Raw genomic sequence first — 22770 nt, 5'->3', positions numbered from 1 at the left:
CATGGAGCTTGGCTGCTCAGCTGGGTCACTGGCCAGCCCTTCACCCCCTTTCCTGAGTGACAAATCTCTGGGGTTCAAGGACAGTGCTGTAGCTCCCCCTTCTCTCCTTGCAGCTGTGAGCAACAGTGAGAGGAAAGCACGAGGCTGAACCCTGTCCTGGCACGTTGAGCAAGGCAAGCTGAATGGAAGTCTCTACCTGGCATTCAAAGGAGAAACATGGCCCAACATCTTCCATCCATCTGTAAAGCAAAGGCAAAGAAAACTCATCCTCCCAGCAGATCCCCACCACCCCTGCCATGGATTTGGAGCTCTGCAGCCAGCAGAGGAGCTCTGCACAGCCCAGAGCCACCACAGAGAGCAGGTGTGTCCCCAGGGCAGCCAGAGGTGTTCTAGAGCTGCTTGCAGGAGAGCGGAGAGAGCTCAGCCCAGCCCAATAAAGACATTTTTCCTGTGTGAGGTGAGAGCCAGAGCATTTCCTACTGAGGGAAGAGAAGTGTGTCAGTCTGGACAGTTTGTGTTCTTGTGCTGAAGGTGCTGTTGGTCAGAGGCTGTGGGGGAGCTGTCCTCCAGCTCAGCCACCTCCTGCCACCTCTCTGTGCCCCATCAGCTGCTGTGTGTCCACAGTCACCTCCAGGTGCAAAGGAGTCGCTGCTGGAGCAGCTGCTGTGCTCTGGGAAGCTGCTTGAGGAGGGAAGGGGAGAGGAAGCTGCAGGAAATCCAGTGATCCCAAGCAGGAGAGAGCAAGCAGGCACCACCACCCTGAGTGGTTTGGTGTCCTCATTCTCCACCGTGTCAGGGCTGAGCAACCCTCAGCAGAGTGAGGGCCGTGGATGAGACCCTTTCCTTGGACCAGCTGCTCCTGGAAGGGATGTGGAGCACCCAACTCCTACAGCCTGGAGCCAGAGACCCTCCCTGGCTGCCCACACCTCCTCCTGCCCCAGGCAGGGCACGTCAGGAGCGTGGTGTGACCTCCCTGCTCCTGCCTGAGCTCCGTGGTGACAGCGTGCCCGAGGCTGGGCACAGGGAATGCCCTGGGCACTGTGGCTGTGCAGCACCTCCCCAGCCCCCAGCTGCTGTGCCCTGCCCCTGCTGCGGGCAGAGGGCTCCTCCTGGGACCCCCACAGCCGGGAGGCCTCTCCCGTTCTCTCCTCCTTTGTCCTTCCTGGGCTCCTCCCGTTTTTCTCTCCTCCTTTGTCCTTCCTGGGCTCCTCCCGTTTTTCTCTCCTCCTTTGTCCTTCCTGGGCTCCTCCCGTTTTTCTCTCCTTCTTTATCCTTCCTGGGCTCCTCCCGTTTTCCCGGGGGCTGAACCTCACCCAGCACTTTACTCACACCTGGTGTGTCCTGCCTGCCCCTTCCCCTCCAGGTCCCACACACACAGCAGTGCTTGGAACCCAGAGCAGAGTCCACACCTTCCCCCTGGCCAGTCACAACACCTGGGTGGTGCTGAGTGCTCCAACCTCATCCACAGCATCTCTTGGAAGGGTGAAGGGAAAGCAGCTCCAGGGGTGACACTTCCCTGCCCCTGGGGCCATCCTGGAGCACGCTTGGCTCTTGAAGCACAAAGTTTTCTTTGCATTTCTTAGTTTGGGCTGCTTGAGGAGGGGTTGGAGGGAGCCCCGTGCTTGCCCTGCCCTTGCCCAGTTCCTGTGCAAGGTCTGCACTGAGTTTTCCTGAGCTGTTCTCCAGGCCTGGAGAGATGAGCTGCAGGCTTGGCTGTGAACTGACTGTGCTGCTGCTGTTTGGGAGAGGTGACCTTGTACATACAATCCTGTATAATAAAAGAAAGAAATCTAATTTGCTTCCCCTCTCTTCTCTCTGCCATACACACACACTTGTTTCTTCTGTTTCAGACAAGTCTTTTTTCCTTTTCCAAGCCTCACTCTCCCTGCAGGATTTACTTTCCCTTGCCCAAGGTGTATCCCACTGGGTTGAGCAGAACATCTGTGTTCACAGGAGTTCTGGGGTTTTCCCTGCAGGTTTGGAAACTTCTTTCATGCAGGAGAGCAGGGGCCAAATCCAGGCCTTTAATCTCAGCTCATAACAGCCTGGAAAAGTCTGGCTGCTTTGCCAGGCTGCACAAGCCAGCAGTGCTAAAATCTGTTCCTTGAGCAGGTGTTGCTCTGGGTGACACCAGGGAATGTCAGGAGGGACCAGTGACCCCAAATGGTTGGGTTGGAAAGGACCTTAAAGATCATCTCCTGGGGCCCTTCCACTGGACCAGCTTTCTCCAAGGCCCATCCAGCCTGGATGGGTTCTTTGTGGCTGAGGCACCATCCAGCCCTGGAGAGCAAAACTGGTGAGTTTCTGGTGAGATGATTGAGCAGCCACCTGTCCATCTGTCCTGCCAGCAGCTCCCTCCACGGGGGGACAGCAGCACCATCAGGCTGGGTGTGGCTGGAAGGAGGAACAGCAGCAGGAGGGGAAAGCCCCAAAACCAAACCACGTCAAACTGGCTGTCAGAAAGATGGGAATGAGCCCAAGCTTCAGTGTGCTGAGCCATGTGCCCAGCTGTGAGAGCTGAGGGCCTCAGGGGCTCCCTGCAGCCCAGCCTTGGAGCACACACAGCCAAGAGCTGCTTGGATTTTGTTCATGACTTTGGAGGGAGCTGGGGAGCTCTGAGCAGGCCCTGCAGGGGAGTTCACTCTGCCCTTGGCTGCAGGGGGGCCCAAGGCAATGAGTTCTGGTTTTGGTGCTCAGAGTTGTCTGTCTGAGCCTGCAGAGAGCCCAGCTGAGGGGGGAGAAGGGGACACCCCCACCCCTCCATCACCCTGTGGGCCATAAAGCACCTGCAGAGCTCCCTGCTGGCTCCTCTGCTCTCAGGAGAGGAATGGGGGCCCAGAGGGGTCACCCCTGCTCTGAGCAGGTTTTCCCTCAGACCCATTTAGGCTGGAAAAGCCCTGCAAGGCCACCCAGCCCAGCTTCCCCAGCTCTGCCAAGGCCATCCCAATGTCCCCAAGTGCCACATCACCTCTTTCAGACCCCTCCAGGGATGGGGAGCCACCACTGCCCTGAGCAGCTGTTCCCATTCCTGACCACCACAAAATGACATTTTCCATAATACCCAGCCTAAACCTCCCCTGGCACAACCTGAGGCCATTTCCTCTTGTCCTATCCCTCGATAGGTGGGAAGAGAGACCAGCCCCCAGCCACATCCCAGAAAGGAGGGAGATTCTCCTTAGCCCTACTCTTGTTGCTGATGTATTTGCAACCACATTTTTTATTGTCTTCTATGGCAGTAACCAGATAAGTTCAAGTTGAGCTTTTCCCCTTCTTCTTTTCTCCCTGCATAACCCCCACAACACACCCTTGTAGTTGTTCTAAATTGCCTCCCTGTTCTTCCAAAAGTCAAGAATTCTTCTTTTCTCCTTAGTTCCAAGCAGCCCCATCTCCTCTTTTGGCTCACAGGCACAGCCAGCTCCTGGCCCTTTAGGGCTGTCCTTTCTGATAGAGGTGTGGTCCTCCCCAAAGCCCTTTAAACATCCATGACATAAAAAGATGTGTCAGACCCCCTTAGCTCTTGAAGGAATGTAAAGGCTCCCACCCTATTTGCATTCAACCTCCTTTTCCATGGTCCAGTGTCCCCAAGGCTCCCTGGAAATTGTCCCTGCCCTGCTGGGATGTGGGAAGGCAAGGGTTGGGCCAGTCCATTCTCTCCAGAACAACCCCACAGCAACAATTAATTCCACAGCTGCATGTTCTGAAGAAAAGTGACCAGCATGAACTGAGCAGCTCAACTGAACATACGCAGCTGCCATGGTGGGAGCTTGAAAAAAAAAAGAAATAAAACTTTTGTGAAAGACTTTCCCCACCACCCACAGAGGGAAGATCCCATTCCCAAGTGTCCTGGACCTCACCTGGCTTCTCACTTGTGCTGCTGTTTGCTCCCATCCCATCAGTGGCAGAAGCAGCCTGGTCTTGCTTAGAAACACCCTCAGAGTCTGTCCCTGCTGCTTTGCCTGCATCTCTGCAAGGAATGGGAATGTCTGGGGCTGCTGACACCATTTGGGTTAAATGGCCTGGCATGGGATGGCATGGCATGGCATGGGATGGGACGGGATGAGACAGGATGGGATGGGATGGGATGGGATGGCATGGCATGGCATGGCATGGCAGCAGATGTGCAGGAAGCTTTGGTGCTCTGGTTTCCCCTCACTGCCTGCACAAGATTAGAGCAGCAGAGCAGGGTTCCTCCAGTCCCAAATGCTCCTTCCATGGGCATGGACAAACAACCACTGGGGCCAAAATGCCTGCAATCATTCCTTCAGTCTGAGTCAGGAGATACAACAGAACCCCCCCTGACTTTATTAACTCCCATTGACTTTGAGGAGCATCACAGTTCAGGCTGTGCAGCACTTGGGGAACATTTCAGTTACTGCAGCTGTAACAGGACTGTCCTTTGGGGACTTTGTGAGAGTCACTTGCTGTGTCTGGTGTCCCTCCTGGATTGTCTTCTTGTTAACTGCAGGAGCTTCAATTCCCTCTTCTTGATGCCTCAGGTTTAGCTTCTATATTTTCAGATTCTGTGCTGCTTTAGTGTGTGGGTCTGGGCTTCATATGAGGGCATGGTGAGCTCTGTGCACAGAGCAGGGAGACAAAACAATTCCTGCTCCAGCTGGGCACCAAGGACAAATGATCCAAATCTCAGCCCAAGAGCACAAACACCGTGGGCTGGAGAGAGAAAAACAAGCAGGGTGGGACTGCAGGGGCTAAAGCTGGAATGGGACAATGAACTGCAAGGTGCAAATGGAGCAGAACTGATCCCAGGGACAGACCCCGTGCCCGCTCGTGCATTTTGGGGCCATTTTGGTTTGTGCTGCCCAAAAACCTCCTAATAAAGCCTCCTAATAAATCCCTGCTTTATTCTTTAGCTCTGTCCAGTCTCTGTTCTAGGTCAGCCTTCACAAGGCATCATTCTCAATAAAGTTCTGCATGTGGAGATGTGGCCAAGAGCCCCAGAAGCTCCTGGTGGAGCTTCTCCATCCTCTGGCAGGAAAACACCCCCAGGCCTGGGATGGGGACAGTGGTGCCAAAGGACTCAGCCACACTGGGAGTGCCCTGCACAGAGGGCATGTGGCAGGATGGACTCCCTGCACTGGTCCAGCAGGAAAACCCCGAGCTCAGCACCTTTCCTTGCCCAGATTCCTCCCTGGAATTGTTGCCTCTGCCAGGCTGGCCCGGGCCCAAGGGTGCAGAGCCCCAGCACCCCATGGGTTTGCTCAGACTGGGTGAGCCTGAGCCAGGTCTGGCAGCTCAGCTGGGACAGCCCCACCCTGTGCTCCAGCCCAGCCCTCCCTGCTGTCCCCACAGGCCAGAGCAGCCCCTGTGTGGCTTTGGAGTGGCCTCTGTGCCCACAGCACCCCCAGAGGGACAGAGGGGCTCCAGCCCCAGCACACTCCACCTTCCACAAGCCCAGGGATGTTCTTGGCCAGGGGCAGGATTTAAATAAAGGCCACCTCCCTCATGCAGAACAAAGAGTAGAGGGAAACAATGTGCTTCAGCAGATTGTTTAAATGAATTTTGGGCAAGTGGAGAAGGTCTGGAATTAAAACCAAACTGCCATGGGTGCAATATTTGAAACTCCACCGGCAGCCCCAAGCAGGGGCTTTCCCACCACCAGGGAACCTCAACAGCCACACCTGGAGCCCAAATCACCACATCAGGAGAGCCCCAGACAGCTCCTTCAGAAGAATAAAGAAAACAACCACTCCTCCCTCTCTTGTCTGAGGGTGTCAGGGAGGGTGGGGACAAGGCAGCAAAGAAAAATGTTTTAAGCTTCATTTCAGATGAGCTCACATTTCTCAGAACTTAATTTTTTGCTGCCTTGGTGGAAAAATGGCAATATTGGTGCTGAACAAAAACACAGGACAAGGCCTGCAGCAGGTTCTGAGGGCCATGAGCAGCATAGAGACATTTCAGTCCACAAAACAAAAAATTTAACTGAACATTCATTTTTTATTGGCCTTCTGTGCCTTATTTTCAGAATGAATCCCATCTAGATTTCCTCCCTGTAATAAAGCACCTGCACTGGTGACAACCAGGTCACAAACTGCTTCCACAGTGCCAGCGCAGTGCTCTCACACAGAAGAAAGAAATGCACCAAACTTATGGCATAATTACCCAAAGCAGGCCTGGGGGAAGAAACAGTGGATTTTTAAAGTGATTTGCTTTACTATGGAATGTAGAATTAAGGATGCTGCTTCTGTTAGAAAAAGCAGAATTTCTGTGAGCCCAGAGATCACTGTGGGGGTGCAGTGGGCTGAAGAGGGAGGGACAGAGGTACCACACATTTCTGGTGGGTACTGAGCAGAAAAATGCTTCCCAACACAGAGGTAAAGTGGTGACTGCTTTATTCCAGAATTTTGCAATGTGCCAAAAGGAAAAAAGGATGGAACAGCAAGGACTGAGTGTTTCCATACAGACAAGAGCAGAGGGAAGAAAGGGTTTGCTGGGCAGGACATTTCCAGGGCCAGCTGGAATTTCTCCTTCTGTATAAAGAACTGCTGCCTTGGGCTTGGGACAGACTGACAGCCATTCTGTATCCAGGATATGTGAGAGTGTAAGGGTTATGCTGTGATACCTCTGTGAATGTTTCTGTAGAGCTTATCTATATCCACATCTGGTGAAACACCTACAGGAAAAGCTCTTCAGGCTTTTTCTAAAAACTAAAGACTGGCTGAATGATGGCACTGCCCTGTCTTCATCACTGAAATAGATAAAATAATGAAAGAGCTAAAATCATCACTAAAATAAGTTAAGATAATGAAAGAGCTGCAAACACCAAACTTGTTAGCCCAGGGACTGAAGCCAGGTGAGGTCCCCTCAAAGCAGAGGCTTGTCCAGGTGAGATAATGTGTGTTAAGGATCAGCACCAGCCCCTGAACTTGTTTTTCTTTAGGAGAAAATCTGTTTGACTTTAGAAGGAAGATATAGCAGGGTAACATCTTCCCAAAAGCCTTTTTCCTCCTCCAGCCACGAGATCATTTAAGCAACTGATCAGAGCAACCTTTCTGCCCCCTCAGCTCCTGCATTTGAGGGAAAGGACACATGGAATTGTGCTCCTTTTCCTGCTATAGGATTTCACTGTTCACCCACAATAACCCAAACTGCAGCCACTGGAGTTGTCCCAGGGTGGACAAAGCCCTGGCAGCAGAGCAGGCTGTGCACTGCCAGCTGTGCTCCAAATGCAGGGAGCACAATGAGGGGCAGAGCCAGGCAGGTGCAGCCCAAGCCTGGCTGCTGCCATGGGCACTGAGGGAATGCAACCCTCTGCAGACTCCAGCTGTGGGCCTGCTGGCACTGCTGCAAAAGCCAGGAAAGGTTTTTAGCAGGACAGGCTTGCCCTGGTTCCCCTGTGACCTGGCTCAACAAGGCACTGAGCTTCACCACAGCAGGAAGAACTCAGAAAGAAAATCCAGCAATTCTTTTAGGAGCTGCAGAGGCTTTGCAGTTTGCTCTCCATCCAGACTGAATCTGAACTGCTGCATTCTCGTGCAGCCACTGATTTCTGTTCAAGGTCTGTGCTCAAATCCTTCTCACAGCCTGGCCTCTCACCTTCTTGGATACTATTCCAGTAATCTGGAATAATCCTCTAGGGGAAAACTGAGCACAGGGGCAGAACAGAGAGCTGGAGAAATGTCATTTACAAGATGAACAGATAAATTCTAATGATTCTCAGCTGTCAGCATCACACTCAACTTCCCATTTTCTTGATTTCCAGCAACTTCCTGTTTCTATTCCTGTGCCTCCCCCCCAGCCACCACCACAGGTCCTTTCACCTGATTAAAGCTCAACACCCCCTGCAGTTTGTGACAAACCCTGTCCTGGTAGCAGCAGCTTTGAAAATCTGCTTTTTCCTCCCCTTGCTGACAACCCCAGGTGCCCCCAGTCTCCCTGAGAAGCTGCCCCAGAGCTGCCTCAAGCCCCAAATCTCGAGGTGTGGTGGCCATGCCTGAAGGACACACTGCACAATGTCACCATGTCACCAACCAGGACCTCCCAGCTCTCCATGCAGCCATCTCATAAATGCTCCTCCTTTACACCAGCTGTGGTTACAAAAATGGTTAAATTCTTGCTCTGGCCAGAAGCTCCCAGCAATGGGGTTTATTCTCAGTGATTTTCACAGCAGCCACCAGTGATTTCAGCAGAACAGAAGCACAGGAGCCCCAGGGCAGCTGATCCCCCTGGATTTGTGCTCCATTAGGGGATGAGGTGTTCCCATTTCCCTGGTTACTTCAGGGACATAAGCAAGGTCCCCAACCCCTTGAGCTGCAAGCACCTGACAGTGGAGATAAAAGCACATCCTGGAGAAGTAAAGGGGATCAAGAGATTGTTCTTCCAAGGCATCAGTGAGCTCAGGCTGATGAGCACAACAGCAATTCTGCTCTCCCAGCACCTCTAGGGACAAGTCTCAGGTGAGTTTCTCTTGGATGGGCTGGGCTGGAAGATGTTTCAGCCCCACTGCTGGGAAGGAACAGCCCTGCATGCTCAGATTCGTGGATCAGGTGGAGAACTGGGCATGGCAAAAGCCATGGAGAGGAGCAGCCCAGCTGTTGTTCACTCAGGGACTTTCAGTACCTAAAATCTGGCTCCCACATCTCCACACAGCCAATTTTCAGCTGAGAGAAAAACACATGGACAAAACCAGCTCTGCCTCCAAAAGGTATCTGCACACAGACACAGGGAACCTCAGCTCCTCTGTGAAGAACTCCAACCCTAAGCTGCTTTCTCACAGCCAGCTCAAATGAAAACTTTTTTGCCTCCGAACACAACTGCACTTCAAACTCTCATCAGCCTCACGAGCAGCATGAGGCATTTGTGTTCATACAACATTATTTGAATGTACTGTGAAGTTTTTCCTAAAAAAAAAAAAAAGACCCAACTGATATCTGCTCCTAGACAGGCATTTCCTGCATTAGTGAGGTTATTCCACAGCAGGATCTGAGCCTACAGCTCAAGATGCTGCACTCAAATATCAGTCATTAAAAGCCTTCAGGGTTTCATGCACAGCTTCAGGGTTTCCAAGCACATCTACAAAATCCACCTCTGAAACTCTCCTGCAAGCCAGAGCTCACAGCCGAGAGGTTGGAACAATGATTTAGTCTTTTATTAACTTGGATCTTTTTGATGATATTTCATTAAACCAAACTTTTCATTTAAAGCACTGAAATACAGCAGCAGCTCAAGGCCACGCTGTATTTTTTGAAGTATGTTAAAGGTATTTGACCCAGGGAAAAACAAGCATTTAAAAACAAAGTATCATTGCTCTTCAGCTATTTCAGGGTGCCCCACCAGCAAGTCACCAAAACAAAAAGGCAACTCTCACTTCTGCAAGGTTTAACTCCCAACAGGAGACTCTTTGCTAGAGGAAGAAACAAGAATACAACAATAATGTTACAAGAGGCACTGATCCTGGCTTTATTCACTTTAAGATACATCCAACATTGTTATAGCTCACTTGAAATTCAAAATGCTTTTAAGAAACCAACCATAAAACCTTGATTTTTCACCTTACAGCGCTGTCAAAGTTTTCAAATAGCAAGTGAGTGACTCCCCAGCAATACTGTGCTCTGTGTTAACATACAAAGGTTAAAACTTAGTAGAAACCCTTCAAGTTGTGGTGTTTGCTGTATTGCCTTCAGAAGGCCCAGCTCCCCTGACCCGCAGGGGTGGGTGCCCGGGGCCCTGAGCTGCTGCACCTTTCCCTCCCCCTGGGACATTTTGGCAGCCGAGTGACAACTGTCCCCACTTGTGCAACCCAGGGGGGACCTTCACTCCCCATCTGCATTCCCAGCTGGAAGAACTTCTACACAAAACCCAGCGAGGACAGCACCAGGTGTCCCCCCAGGTCACCAACGCTGCCAGCAGAGGAAGGGCACGGGAAGATCCTGAAGCAAAAAGTGTTAATTTGGAACCCAAATTACTTGGCAGTGTCTCCTGCAAATTCAGGATTTATAGAAGACTGTGTTGCAGCCACCATACAATGACACTTAGACCTATTACTTTTTTGTTTTTTGCTGCATTTAGATTCTTTTAAAGTGATGAAGAGTGCAGGACTTCAGAAATATAAACCTTTCTCTATTAGAAATTGCAAAATTTAGTACTATGACACTATGAAAACTTACAGTACAGTTTATTGATTCTGTGTTAAGATTCAGCACCAATCTGGTGCCTGAACTGTTTCAGAGCTATTTTTGCCTAATTAAGCCTGTGCACAAGGCACCCATGGCTGTACAGGCAGGAGCAGGGCTCATGTTGGCCTGTCAGCCCTGGGACTCTGTGACTGGTTACTCTGTTTCATGACAGCATAACTAAAACAAGACTGTTATGTAAAAGCAAAATAACCTTTATCTTAAAACTTCATTCTGGGTCTTGGACATAGCTCAGTGACATGATCTGCAGAACAACACACCAACCATTCCCACCAGTGTTTGAAGAGGAAACTGAAGGAAAAATCCAAATCCAAGACACTCACTGTTATAGTATCTTTAATTTATCTCATCTTTTACAGAAGTCTGAACAGATTAAAAAGCACCTCCTTTCCCACCACGCTCCTTACAGTTGGTAAAATATATTCAATGAGCAAATGTACGTGAACAGCTTGAGGATCTGCATCTTGCAAGGATTTCACAGACCAATCAATCAAAAGCCAAAATTTCTCGTGGTTTTTACAACCTCGCTTTAATACAACGGTAAATCCACTCGGATGGCAAACCCGTGCAGTCCCATCTCCCCAGAACACTTTGCCAACTGCAGCATGGTTAGCAAAGCTAGTTAGCTTTGGCACGGAGCTGTGCTCTCTTGCCTGTGACAGCCTGGAAGCCGGTTTTGATGCTGGCCACGGAGCAGCGGGAGTGGCAGGTCTCGCACTGCAGGAAGTACAACCGCGTGTCCTTCTGCAGGATGGTGTCCGGGGAGCGGCACGTGTGGCAGGTGACATATTCCTCTGCAGGACAAAGGGCATGCATTGCTCACCACAGGCCTCTAGCTACAACCCAAACTGTCACACACACGTTTGATGAAAAGTCCTTTCGCTAGGATTTCTATCTCCTGAGAAGCAGAGATGTAGGGGGATACAGGATGGGTAAATGAAGGTGGTGTAGAATGTGATCTTATCCCCCAAAGAGTTGCAGCTGAGCCAATTACTAAAGATTAGGAACAGGCCTGATCTTAACAGGCCACACCTGCAGCCAATAACAACAGTATTATAAAAGAGTGGATTGTGGGATCAGGAGTCAGATGGTTACTGCAAGGACCAAGAAGAGTCAGTGCTTAGAGGAGCTGCCTGTGAGAAACATCAAGAAGGTACAAAGCTCTGGTGACATAGAATCCTTGCACTGTAATGACAGTGGAACTCTTGATATATAAAACAACACCAAGAGGCCTCAGAAATGCAATGTAAACAAGGCTTATCTGCTGCTGTGGAATGCAACAAGTGCATCTGTGATTGGTCTCATGTTGTTGCAGTGTGATGTCAGGGTTTGCCTCAGGTACCCAGGGTTTCTCCCTGTAGATTTCTTCCCCAGGTGTGTCAGTCTCCTCTCCTTTCCCTCCCTGACCCCTCCCAGCACTGTCTGTCAGTCCTGGCATTCCAGAAGGGCACTGAGTGATTGGCAGAGTCACAGGATGCCCTCTACCCCTGGGGGGCACTGGGCCATCCAGGTGTCCTTTGTCCCTTTGTCCCTCCCCTCCTGTCCCTGCTTGGTGGCTCCCTGCCCCTTCCCTGCCCTCTGCCCGGGGTTCAAAGGAGCAGCAGCCACGGGCTCAGGGAGTTCTGTGGGAGCTGGTGCTGCATTCAGAGGCCTGAGGGCCAGAATAAAGCTCTGGATCCAAAGCCTCCATCAGAACCGACTCCTTTCCTTCACCATGGCCTCAAAGCTTCTCTGCCAGAGGGAAACCTGAGGAGCAGCCCCTGTTATGGGGGGAAGCTCCATCCCAGCACCACCAGAGCTCCTGCAGGCCTGGACCTGTCCCCACGTGCCAACTGCAGCACCCAGGCAGGCAAAAGTGTCTGTGGGGTGAAACACCACACACCCAGCAGCCAAAAGTGTCTGTGGGGTCAAACACCACACACCCAGCAGCCAAAAGTGTCTGTGGGGTCAAACACCACACACCCAGCAGCCAAAAGTGTCTGTGGGGTGAAACCACCACTGTTGCTGCCTTTTGGTCAAACAGCAACAGCCAGACAAGCCCAGGCAGGTCCCATCTGGCTGTATTGGTATGAATTCCAATATCATGTGGGTGTTTTTAAGTAATGGCCAATCACAGTCCAGCTGTCTCGGACTCTCTGGTCAGTCACAAGATTTTATTATCATTCCATTTCTTTCTATTCCTTGCTAGCCTTCTGATGAAATCCCTTCTTCTATTCTTATAGTACAGTTTTAGAATATAATTTTCTTTTAATATATATCATAAAATAATAAATCAGCTGTCTGAAATGTGGAGTGAAGATTCTCATCTCTTCCCTCATCCTGGGACCCCTGTGAACACCAGCACAGCCAAACTGCAGCCACTGGAGTTGTCCCAGGGTGGACAAAGCCCTGGCAGCAGAGCAGGCTGTGCACTGCCAGCTGTGCTCCAAATGCAGGGAGCACAATGAGGGGCAGAGCCAGGCAGGTGCAGCCCAAGCCTGGCTGCTGCCATGGGCACTGAGGGAATGCAACCCTCTGCAGACTCCAGCTGTGGGCCTGCTGGCACTGCTGCAAAAGCCAGGAAAGGTTTTTAGCAGGACAGGCTTGCCCTGATTCCCCTGTGACCTGGCTCCTCAACAAGGCACTGAGCTTCACCACAGCAGGAAGAACTCAGAAAGAAAATCCAGCAATTCTTTTAGGAGCTGCAGAGGCTTTGCAGTTTGCTCTCCATCCAGACTGAATCTGAACTGCTGCATTCTCGTGCAGCCACTGATTTCTGTTCAAGGTCTGTGCTCAAATCCTTCTCACAGCCTGGCCTCTCACCTTCTTGGATACTATTCCTGTGACCTGGGTCCCTGCTGCTGCTGCACAGCTGCCTGCAAATGCAGCTCACAGGGGCTGACTGGGAACACTAAAATCAGCCCTGGTTAACCAAGAGGAGGTTCTGTGTGGTACATTAGGCACTGACACTGTTTTAATGTTAATAAACAGTACAGATTTGCCACTGCTGTTCCCTGAGCTCCTCTGCTGAGGTGTCAGCAGCTCTGGTACTGACACAGCACTAAAGCAGCAGCTTTGTGACACATAACCTGAGTCCTTTGACCAGCTGTGGCACAAGTTTTTGGGGATTAAGAAACATTCTTTAACCTCATGCTTACATGATTTCTAAAAGGAACATAAGAGAAAATTCCACTAAGATGTGGACTCAAATCTTTTCTCTTTGTCAACAAGGGACACCAGCATTTATGGAAAATTTATACAGTGCTTTTAGAGAACATTTTTCTGATAAATTTTGGAACAAAAAAGGCCTTTGAACAGAGCTTATTTTAACACTGCATCTGTCAATTCATGGGTACAACAGACTGCAAAATCAACAGTTACTGTTGTTTTCCACAGTCCTCATCAAAGCCAAGATATGAGGCTCAGATGAAAACAAGCATTTCTCAAATGCTCTGCTCTCCCTGGCATGCTTTGGTGCAGGGCAGAGTACAGCGCCTGTATTTGCATTATTCCACAAGAAAGAAAAGCTGTGGCTCCTGAGCCTCCTCCATGGTGGGCACACAGCTGGGCCATGCATGGGCATCACAAGGGGCTGAGAGAAATCTGCAGGGGGAAAAGGAGTTCTACTTACTGATATATCTTCTCAAGACATTTTCTATCTGTTTTTGCTGGAATCTTCCTTTGATTACCAGTTGGTTGTTACCATCTATTGAACCACTAATTGAAAAGAAAAAAATAATTATTTGATTTGCAGGTGTGAAGCATAAAAACAAATCAGGAACAAGAAGCAAGACAAGGATATATTCTTCAAGAAGAGCACAGCCAGAATTGTATTGTAGGTACAAAAAATGAAAAATCCTGAGGTACTTCAGAGCTACCTCCTAGAGGAAGTTTTGCCCAGGCACAACCCTCCCTGTCTGTCTCAGGGGAGTGAACAAGACCATTTCCTTGGACTTGGAGTTTCCCTCTGTGCCTCCTCACTAAATTGTTCTCTCCTCAATCACCCAGCCCAGCACTGAAGTGCAGGGAACCCTCATGTTCCAGCCCATCTATACAGATCTAACCCCAAAAATGTTATATTTGACCAATATCAACCCTAAGCACAAACAGAGCCCAGCAGCCTTACCTTGTACCCAATTCTGCCAACAAAAATGCCAGGAGATGTTTTGGCTGACGATGTAATCTGAAAAGAAAAGTAAGGAAATGTTTAACCTTCCCCCTTCAGAGAAATTTGGTATTCATACAGGACTGGCATGGTAAATCCAATTTGAGTCAGAAAGTTTGAAAGGGAGCAGTGCTAGGGGTTTGCACTAAAGAGCACACACACAGTTACTGAGGACACAAGGAACCTGAACAGTCCACACAAAAAAACTCCCACTGTCCCCAACTCAAAATTACAGCAAGTGGTGAAAAGTTTTCCATTAAAGATTTTTCATTCTTACTGTCCCAACCCCTGAAAAAACATTAGTAGCTACCATTAAAAACTCCCCTTAGTGTTCCAGGTCCTCAGCAGGGTTTCACCAGGCCTGTTTTCTGGCACATTTTTGATACCCATCAGATCTGCATTCACAGAAGTGCTCACAAAGAACAGAGCTGCCTTCACATGGCATAATTAAGACAGATATCACTGCAGAAAACAGTGGGAAAACACTACTGGAGTCCACATCATTTACCAAGAGAACAGTATTTGTAGTCAGCTCTAATTAGAAAGAACTTTTCCCACCCTTCTCCTCGAGGCTTGCACATAAATGTCACTGGTGACCCAACTTGCCAGAACCCAATGAACTCACCAAGTTTCAGCCCATGTACCATTTTTGTAATTCAAGTATAAAATGAGAAATTATCTCAATAAATCATGTTCAGAAATATCTTCTCACAGAGAAATGGAATGAGCTCTCTGACTGAAATAGCTTCCACTCCTGGTTTGCCACAGTCACTGCCAGAAAACTCTACAGGAGCACAGAGCAGTGCATCCATCTGCTCTTCCTGGGAAATCCAAAGGGGAAACTTACAATTTGCAGATATCTGTGAAGTTGACAAAAGACGTTTTCTTGGTCCCTACTCTCACAACCTGCGGGGGCTTCATGACAAATTTCCTCTTCTCTCCAGCCACCATGTCCGGGTTCTTCTCCCGCATGATGTTAAAAACTCTGTTGAGCAACTGCAAAGGAAGGGAGTCCCAGCCACGTGAGCACTGGCCATTCCTCAAAGCACCTCACCTTTACAGCACTCACAGTGAATTGCAGACTACCTTTGCCCAAGAGCATTTCCCCAGCTGTTCTGAACACGTTTAAAGTGTTCTGATAAATGCAGAATCCCAACACTGCCTCCTCAAGGGTTTGCTCTGCCCATGGCAGAGGTGTTTGAACCAATATTGCCCCACGTGGAAATTACTGTGATAGAAAACATGCCTTGTTAGCTTCTGCTCATGAGCTTCTGACCACAAGTCCTTCCCTCTGAAGTTAGAAATAGGAAATAGGAGCATAAGGCTCTACTGATGCAGATGAACATGGAAAATATGTTTTAAAAGTCATTACCTCATCATATGTGTAGTCCCTTTCTGAGCCTGCCCACGCAGGTCCTGACTGAAGGCTAAAAGAAATTCCATCATCTTTTTTGCTATCTTCATCCTCAAATGCTGTAAAGAAAGTTTTTGGGATTCATTAAGAAACATTCTTTAACCTCATGCTTACATGATTTCTAAAAGGTACACAGAAAAAAAATCCACTAAGATGTAGACTCAAGTCTTCTCTCTTTGTCAAAAAGGGGCATCAGCACTCATGGGAAATTTATACAGTGCTTTTAGAGAACATTTTTCTGATAAGTTTTGGAACAAAAAATGCATTTGGACAGAACATATTCACATACAAGGTGTACTACATTTCACTTTCACCATCTCACTGAGCTAGGCTATACTTGTACCTTCATCCTTCTCCATTATCTCATCTTCATCTGGAAACTTCACATTCTTCTTTTTCTTCTTTTTATTGCCCAGCATGATATCAAGGTCATCTTCAGGTTCTACTGTCTCTGGCACATCCCCTTCAATTTTCAATTCCTGTAAAGAAGCAAGACTGTAGTTTATCCATGTAAACCACAGCCCTCCACAGCAGCAGAAATAACCCCACTGCAGAGGTGAATGCTGCTGACACCCACCACAGCCCTGAAACCCAACAGGTAAGAATGGAATTCCAGCATGTTGAAGAGAGCTCTACACCCTGCACTACTGCCATAAGCAGGGCCAGATTTGCACCTTCTGGCTTAACTTCTGGCTAGCCAGGAACAAGGTCAGACTGCACTTAAAGGCAGCAGCCATCTGAGGACAGGAGGGAACAGAACACCCCTCATGGCAGCACTAAGGGAAAGCAAAGCTGTGCTACTCTGATTTATTATCACAATTCTGCACACTGAAAGAACACAGAGCAAGTATTTTGTCCCCTGAGGCAGATCAGAGGAACATTTTCTTCCCCAAAAGGCAGAATCTAAAAAGGAGGTTTATGCATAACACAACATTTCCCTGTCCTCTTGCTCTCTGGGCTTGCCAGTTACACTGACATGTGATACAAAAACACTACTTGGAATAAAACTTGAGAAGAGTAAAAATATCTTGTACACCTTCTGGAACACAGCACAGTAGCCAATCCTTTCTAAAGAAAACATCAGAGTGAAAACAGATTTCTTGGCAGATATGGGCACTTTATTTGAAGTGCTGGGCCTTAGAGGACTGCTCTGTGTGTGGCTTCTGACATCCAGATATCTCTGTAACCCCAAAAGACAATTAACCTTGAGGTTAATCAGCCCTTCCTACAGACTGCTGAATTACTTGCTCTTTGTGCAGAGCAGGCAGGGTTTTTCCACTTCTGGACAAAAAGCCCAGGCAGGAACAACATGTTCATTAAAAAAAAATGAAGGACATGTAAAGTTTAGTTATGAACTGCACCAAGACACAATGGCAGACTTGAGACACCTCCTGCACTGCCAATCTCAAGAAAATCAAAGCAAAAGAATTTTCAGCCATAGTCAAGTTATGTAAACAAACCTTTACACCTTCTTCTGCTTCATCTATATCAAATATCTTTTTTGTTTTTTTCTTCTTTTTCTTTTGATTGAAGAAGTTTAAATCATCCAAGTCATCTGTTGTATCTAAAAAACAAAACCAAAGCCTTGCCTTAAGAAGTGTAACTGTAAAAACAGTTCAGACATTAAGGTTCCTAATTGACATCCAAATCTTTGAAACATCCCAGTGAGACATGAGCAATGATCTGTAACCACTGTGCATATCCTTCAGGTTTGAAGAGATCACTCCCCTCTGCCCCCAAATACTGCTTTAGTTTCTACACCTCCTAACTGTGTCTTTTGATTCTTTAAATGTTTCATCCTTCTTTCTGCTGTACAAGATACATTAGTCACTTTTGTCATTAAAGATGCTTGGACAAAAAAGGAGAAGTGCAGGAGGAAGATACAGTTTCTTTAGTCTGCAGCAGGAGCCAATTTAGCAACAAACTGGATTTAAGTTAATGGCCCTCTGAATTAGGTAATCCTGAAATTACATTGGCCTCAATTTAAAAAGCAAGATTTTATACACAATCATACACTTACTTCCTGAAAGATTCCAAAGAATACTCTGGTTATCACATTCAGAATTGTCCAAAAACTAGGAACTCCTTTAATGATGTTTCTTTTATTCACACTATTGCTTAATTGTTCAAATGAAAAAGAGCCATAATTGTGGAATTATTGCAACAATTGCATGTGGCACATTTTAAACTTCACACTATTTTAGAGAGTCTCTTTTCAGTGCCTTACACAAAGGACTGAGTTAGAGAATTGCAAATTCCATAAGCCCCTGGGAGCTTGGTGGTGTCTGTGAACGTGATTCCAAGCAAGAGGGCAAGCTGCCCTCCAGACAGGCAGCAGAGATCACTCACAGATCTCTGAACACACCAAGGCTCTGGTGTTTTACCCTGGGATGCCAAATTCTTGAAAGTGGGCTTGTAGTCTCCAAACAGCACCTTTGAGAGTTTATCTACAGGGATTCACTTTACCTTTCTTCCTGCTGTCTTCTTCATCTGCTTCAACATCTTTATCTTCTGTTGGCTCTGGTTCAACTTCCTTTGTTTCTGATTGCTGAGTCTCTTCTGCTTGTGTGTCTCCTCCTCCTTCCTCATCCAGCATGAAGGGCTTCTTCTTTTTCTTCTTCTTCTTGCTCATAGTAGGATCGAAAATCATCTGGAAAAGTCAAGAGCTCCTTAGCAGTTCAATAATCATCCCCTATTTATTATTTATGACTTTTCCCAAACTGCTCTTTAGCTTCAACCTCAACTGTGTCAATTACAAGGGAAAACTGACAGAGTTCACAGCATCTGCTACTTTTCCTGTAGTCCAAGTTTCCTGTCACCTATTTATTAGTGCAGCTGAAAATATGTTAAAACTGTGGCTCTCTGACAGACTGGCTACCAGCTCTCTTTTATGACCATGATGGACTCCAATTTTGCAGTAATACAGCACCACTCCACACAGAGGACAATTTAACTCCACCAAAGCATGTGGTCTAATCACATATCACTTCCACTTGTGAGACACATGGATTCCCAGATTTATTCAAGGCAAGATTTGCCAGCACTCTCTTGACAAGAAAACTCTGGATGAGGAGGAAACCTAGAAGGGCCTGGGGATACAGCAAGAGCTGCATCAGCTCTGAACACTGAAATGGCAAAGGTCTCATCCTTCTCCCTCCCCAGACTGAGAAACTGAACCTCAGACACCAAGTGATTAAAAGCTGTGAATGAGCTCTTTAGGCAGCAAAGCAGCTTAATTCACCTTGTCTGGCTGCGGAGAGGGCACTAACCCCAGACTCACTTTTAACCTACTCATCATCTGCAGACCTGAGGGATTTATTCCAACACATTAAAGCTTTGTGTTTCACTTCAGCCTGAAGCTGCCATGCCAGCTGTTGGTCACTTTGTTACACACACCTGCCTGGACTGCCACACCAGAGTTTATATTAATTATACAACCATTTTAGGCACTTTCTCCAATGGTCCTTATCCAGTAATGGAAGAATGCTCTCACAGAGCTGTACTTCACCATCATGAGCACCCTCACTCAGGGAAGAACCAGCCCTTCACCACGGAGCAGCTCTCCAACTTGCTGCCCAGCTACCCCCTGAAGTCTGGTGGTTTCCCTCTCCCCACAACACAACCTCTCCTTCCATTTCTCATTCTCCTACACATGCTGCTCTTGTGATATTCTTCCCATTTTCTGAAACAGACATGTTTCATACAGGCTCTACCAAAAGCATCAAACTGCTTTGGTGTCTGAAGCACAACATCCCCAAAGCCTGCACATACATGGGGTCCCTGAGGCTTTCAAGCTGCTGAAGTGGGTCTTTAGTTGCACACACTGTGCTGGAATGATCTTCAAAAGAAAGCCAGAGGGCTTTTCTCTGCTGCTTCCATAGATAGTGGTGTGAATCATGCTGCTGCAATGCACAGAAATCAGAGCATGTCCAACTGGTTCCACGTCTGCTTCCTCCTGGACCTCCCCAGCCTGCTGGGACAGCAGGAGAGCTCCTGCATGGCAGTGCACAGCCCTGGGATCCAGCACAAGGGGCTGACTCATTTCCATCAAGATGCTCTGCAAGATTCTCAAGAGGTTTTTATTGTCTCATGTGAAACAAACCTAAGATCATGCCTCAATCAGATGTAACAGCTTCCAAGAAGGAACCACTCCAAATCACTCTTTTTGTGAGGGAAAAGACATCTGAACCAGCATAAAGCATCTCCTGTGAGGGAAAAGACATCTGAACCAGCATAAAGCATCTCCTGTGAGGGAAAAGACCTCTGAACCAGCATAAAGCATCTCTTGTGCCTACAGAGTGTCTGCAGCCTGACCACACAGAGCTGAACACACCAGGACAGCTCCTGGATGCAGGAGATTGGTTATCAGCAGCAAACCCACGTGGCCTTGAGCAGGGCCACCCCAGCCAGGCTTCTGCACAGCCAGCACCTACTCAGAACATGGCACACTCCTCAGCCTGAGGAGGAGGAGGCCTAAGCCTGAAATGTTTTATTTACCAAGGGCTTCAACAAACACTCAGGTCACATTTACTTTAACAAGTCATGACATAAATAAAGCAGCTTGATAACCCAGCTGGTCACGTTCTGGCTTTCTGAGGCAGGTGTTTCCAAACTTTCTTTATTCCTTTTCTCTGCTCAGCACATTGGCTTAGTCTGAACTTTATGACACCATTTAGTGCTGACAAACTACAAAGCTGCAGGTTTTCTACTGAAGGAACCACAGCCCCCAGCACAAACACAACAAACCTGGATGCTTTTCCTGTGTGAAAAAAATTCATAAATTCCTGTGCTGTTCCTGCTCTCAGAGCCAAATTCCCATATGGGGTTTTCTCCTTTGTGGACCACATGGCTCCTTCTCACCTCCATCTCCATATACCTGCTCCTTACTTCAAGTGCCTACACAGTCCAAATCCCAATTTACAGAAAATGAGCAAGTGAACAGAGGGGGGGAACAGAATCAAAGTTTCACAGACCAAATGCAACTCAAGAGTGAAGCCAATGAAGCTCTGAACTGCTGTGACAGTGGCAAACAGTAGGGATTCCAACAGAAGTCACAAATAAATCCCATTTCCTTAGTCTGAATAAACACAGGCATGTGTAAGAGGCAGACATCACCCTTGCCCTAATCCAGTCAGTTCAGGTGTCCCTACACTGCACTGCCTCATGCCCAGGGTGAGGAGCAAAATTACCAAGACCAAGCAGCATTTAAATTTGTAAAAACACAGCACTCTCCAATATTATTGCCTGAAGCTTCACAAAACTGCAGGGTTCAAAGAACTTCTACATCTTCAATGGGATTATGTAGTTTGTAGGATTTTGAACAAACTGAACAGACATTAACAGACCACTTCTCCCCACAACTGGGCCTGTGCTGCCCCTGCTGTGCCCCAGCTCTGGGCAGCACTCAGGGATGCTTCCAGCAAGGAGTTTCATTCATACAGAACTCTGAAAACCTTAAGCTAAAGCTCAACACAATGAACTCTTACCATCTATCCCAGTTTCCAGTGTTAATTTGTCTTCATGTGCCTTCACCCTCCTCGACTTCACAGGCTTTAAAAAGTTTCACCAACCTAACACCAATATATCAAAGTATTTGGCTCCCAGCAACCAGAGACCCAGCAGTTCTGGAAGGCCCCTGCACTCACTGCACACCAGCCTGAAGAACAGTGCCAGCTCCACTGGGTTATCTCCCATCATCCTTATTCTCTGTCACATAAAGCAGCCCAGAGGTGCAACTTCACTGTGGATCCCAGGAATCACCTCAATGTCAAATTAATCCACTATGCAAGAAAATCAGTTTTACTGATAGAAACTAAATGCAAAGCAGGACAGTCCATGAACTGCTCCATGGCCCTGTGACCACCTGAGTAAGGCAGCACCTGATGCGAGCATTCCTGAGTGCAGAGAACAGCCCAGACACGAGTACTACAGCTCCCATGACACATCTAGGCACAAAAATGCAACGTATTCATTGTAGATGGTAAAGCAGCTGAGTAAGTCAGTCACAGCTACCACTAAAATAAGTCCTAATTACAGCAGTTCTCCTTTATGACGCAGGACAAGCCTCTCTGCAAGGCCTGAGTGTTCACTTTGCTCTGAAGGAAACAAACCACACAGGTAATTTAAACAATACCAGAGAGAAGATACAAAGCCAGAAGCAGCCATCTCCTGGATCCAGCCAGAGCAGCTTCTCACGGGCCACACCAGGCTGAAGAGCACCTCACACACGGAAAACTTTCCTTTTCCCCATGAGAGCAATGGAAATGAGGCCAGTAAAGCTGCCAACACAGGGCATTCACAACAACTGAAAAATTTCTCAGACACGGATGTATAAACTTCCCTGGTAGAGTGCCTAGACAAACACCACCAGATCCGGAAAACGTTTCGTTATCATTTGTCCAGATGTTGCTATTCGGCTCTCAAGGTTAAAACCCGAGCTATTAAAGCTCCAGAAAGCGAGTGCTAACTGCCTAAAGGCTGCGTTTCGCTAAAGAGCGCAGAACACGATGGAGAAGCGGTGGCGGTGCCATCTGCCTCCCTCTCCGGCTGCTCCGCGCCAGGGGCGCCGCCGGCAGCACACCGGGAGCTCCAGACGAGCTCCAGGCCTTGCCGGGACCGGCGGCTCCAGCGCACACCCGCGGGGGCTCCAGGCAAGGAGGGCCCCGCGTCCGGCCCAGCCTGCGCGCCCCGCGCCGCCTCAGCCCCGGCCCGGCAGGACCCCCGCCCGCCCCGGCCCCGGCCCCGGCCCCACGCAGGGCGGAGGCCGCGCTCGCCGCAGGCCTCAGGCCCGGCGCCCACATGGCGGCGGCCCCGGCGCGGCGCAGCGCAGCCCCCGGGCGAGGCCCTCCCGCGGGCGGCGGCGGCCCCGGCGGGTCTCACCTCGTCGCCGGACATGTCTGCGGCGGGGCCGCGGGCCGGAGGGGCCGGGGTCGCTCGGTGCCGCGGGGTCAGTCCGTGCTCGGCTCTTGCATCAGCGCCGCGCGCCCGCCCCGCCCCGCGCCTGCGCGCGCCCGCCGCGCCGCCTCGCGCGACTTGCGGCGTTCCCGCGCTGCGCACGCGCCGGG

At 48.9% G+C, this 22770-nt stretch overlaps 2 protein-coding genes across 6 annotated transcripts in view; one reads left to right on the top strand and one right to left on the bottom strand.

Annotated features, from left to right (window-relative positions):
• Positions 1–1794, top strand: part of RALY (RALY heterogeneous nuclear ribonucleoprotein) — a 153270-nt gene extending 151476 nt beyond the window's left edge. For 4 of the 5 annotated variants that reach the window (XM_071446661.1, XM_071446663.1, XM_071446660.1 and 1 more), the window contains one exon: positions 114–1794. The gene's annotated coding sequence lies outside the window, so the exon portion shown is untranslated. Of the gene's footprint in view, positions 1–110 lie in introns of all 5 variants that reach the window. The other variant, XM_071446664.1, reaches the window with a different exon arrangement.
• Positions 1795–10467: 8673 nt separating this feature from the next.
• On the bottom strand, positions 10468–22744 carry EIF2S2 (eukaryotic translation initiation factor 2 subunit beta). Its single transcript, XM_071446656.1, has 9 exons — positions 22586–22744; positions 18173–18356; positions 17167–17270; positions 16050–16185; positions 15665–15765; positions 15140–15288; positions 14254–14310; positions 13759–13844; positions 10468–10942 (listed from the first exon to the last, which is right to left on the bottom strand). Exons 1-9 carry the CDS (start codon positions 22598–22600, stop codon positions 10767–10769), a joined length of 1008 nt encoding a protein of 335 aa, XP_071302757.1. The 5' UTR covers positions 22601–22744; the 3' UTR covers positions 10468–10766.
• Between the last annotated feature and the right edge of the window lie 26 nt (positions 22745–22770).

The sequence above is a fragment of the Agelaius tricolor genome, unplaced genomic scaffold (genome assembly GCF_023055355.1).
Source record: "Agelaius tricolor isolate 1412-34295 unplaced genomic scaffold, bAgeTri1.0.p SCAF_23, whole genome shotgun sequence".
NCBI lineage: Eukaryota > Metazoa > Chordata > Aves > Passeriformes > Icteridae > Agelaius > Agelaius tricolor.
The sequence above is the reverse complement of the archived record's forward strand: the minus strand, read 5'-3'. Positions and strand labels throughout refer to the sequence as shown.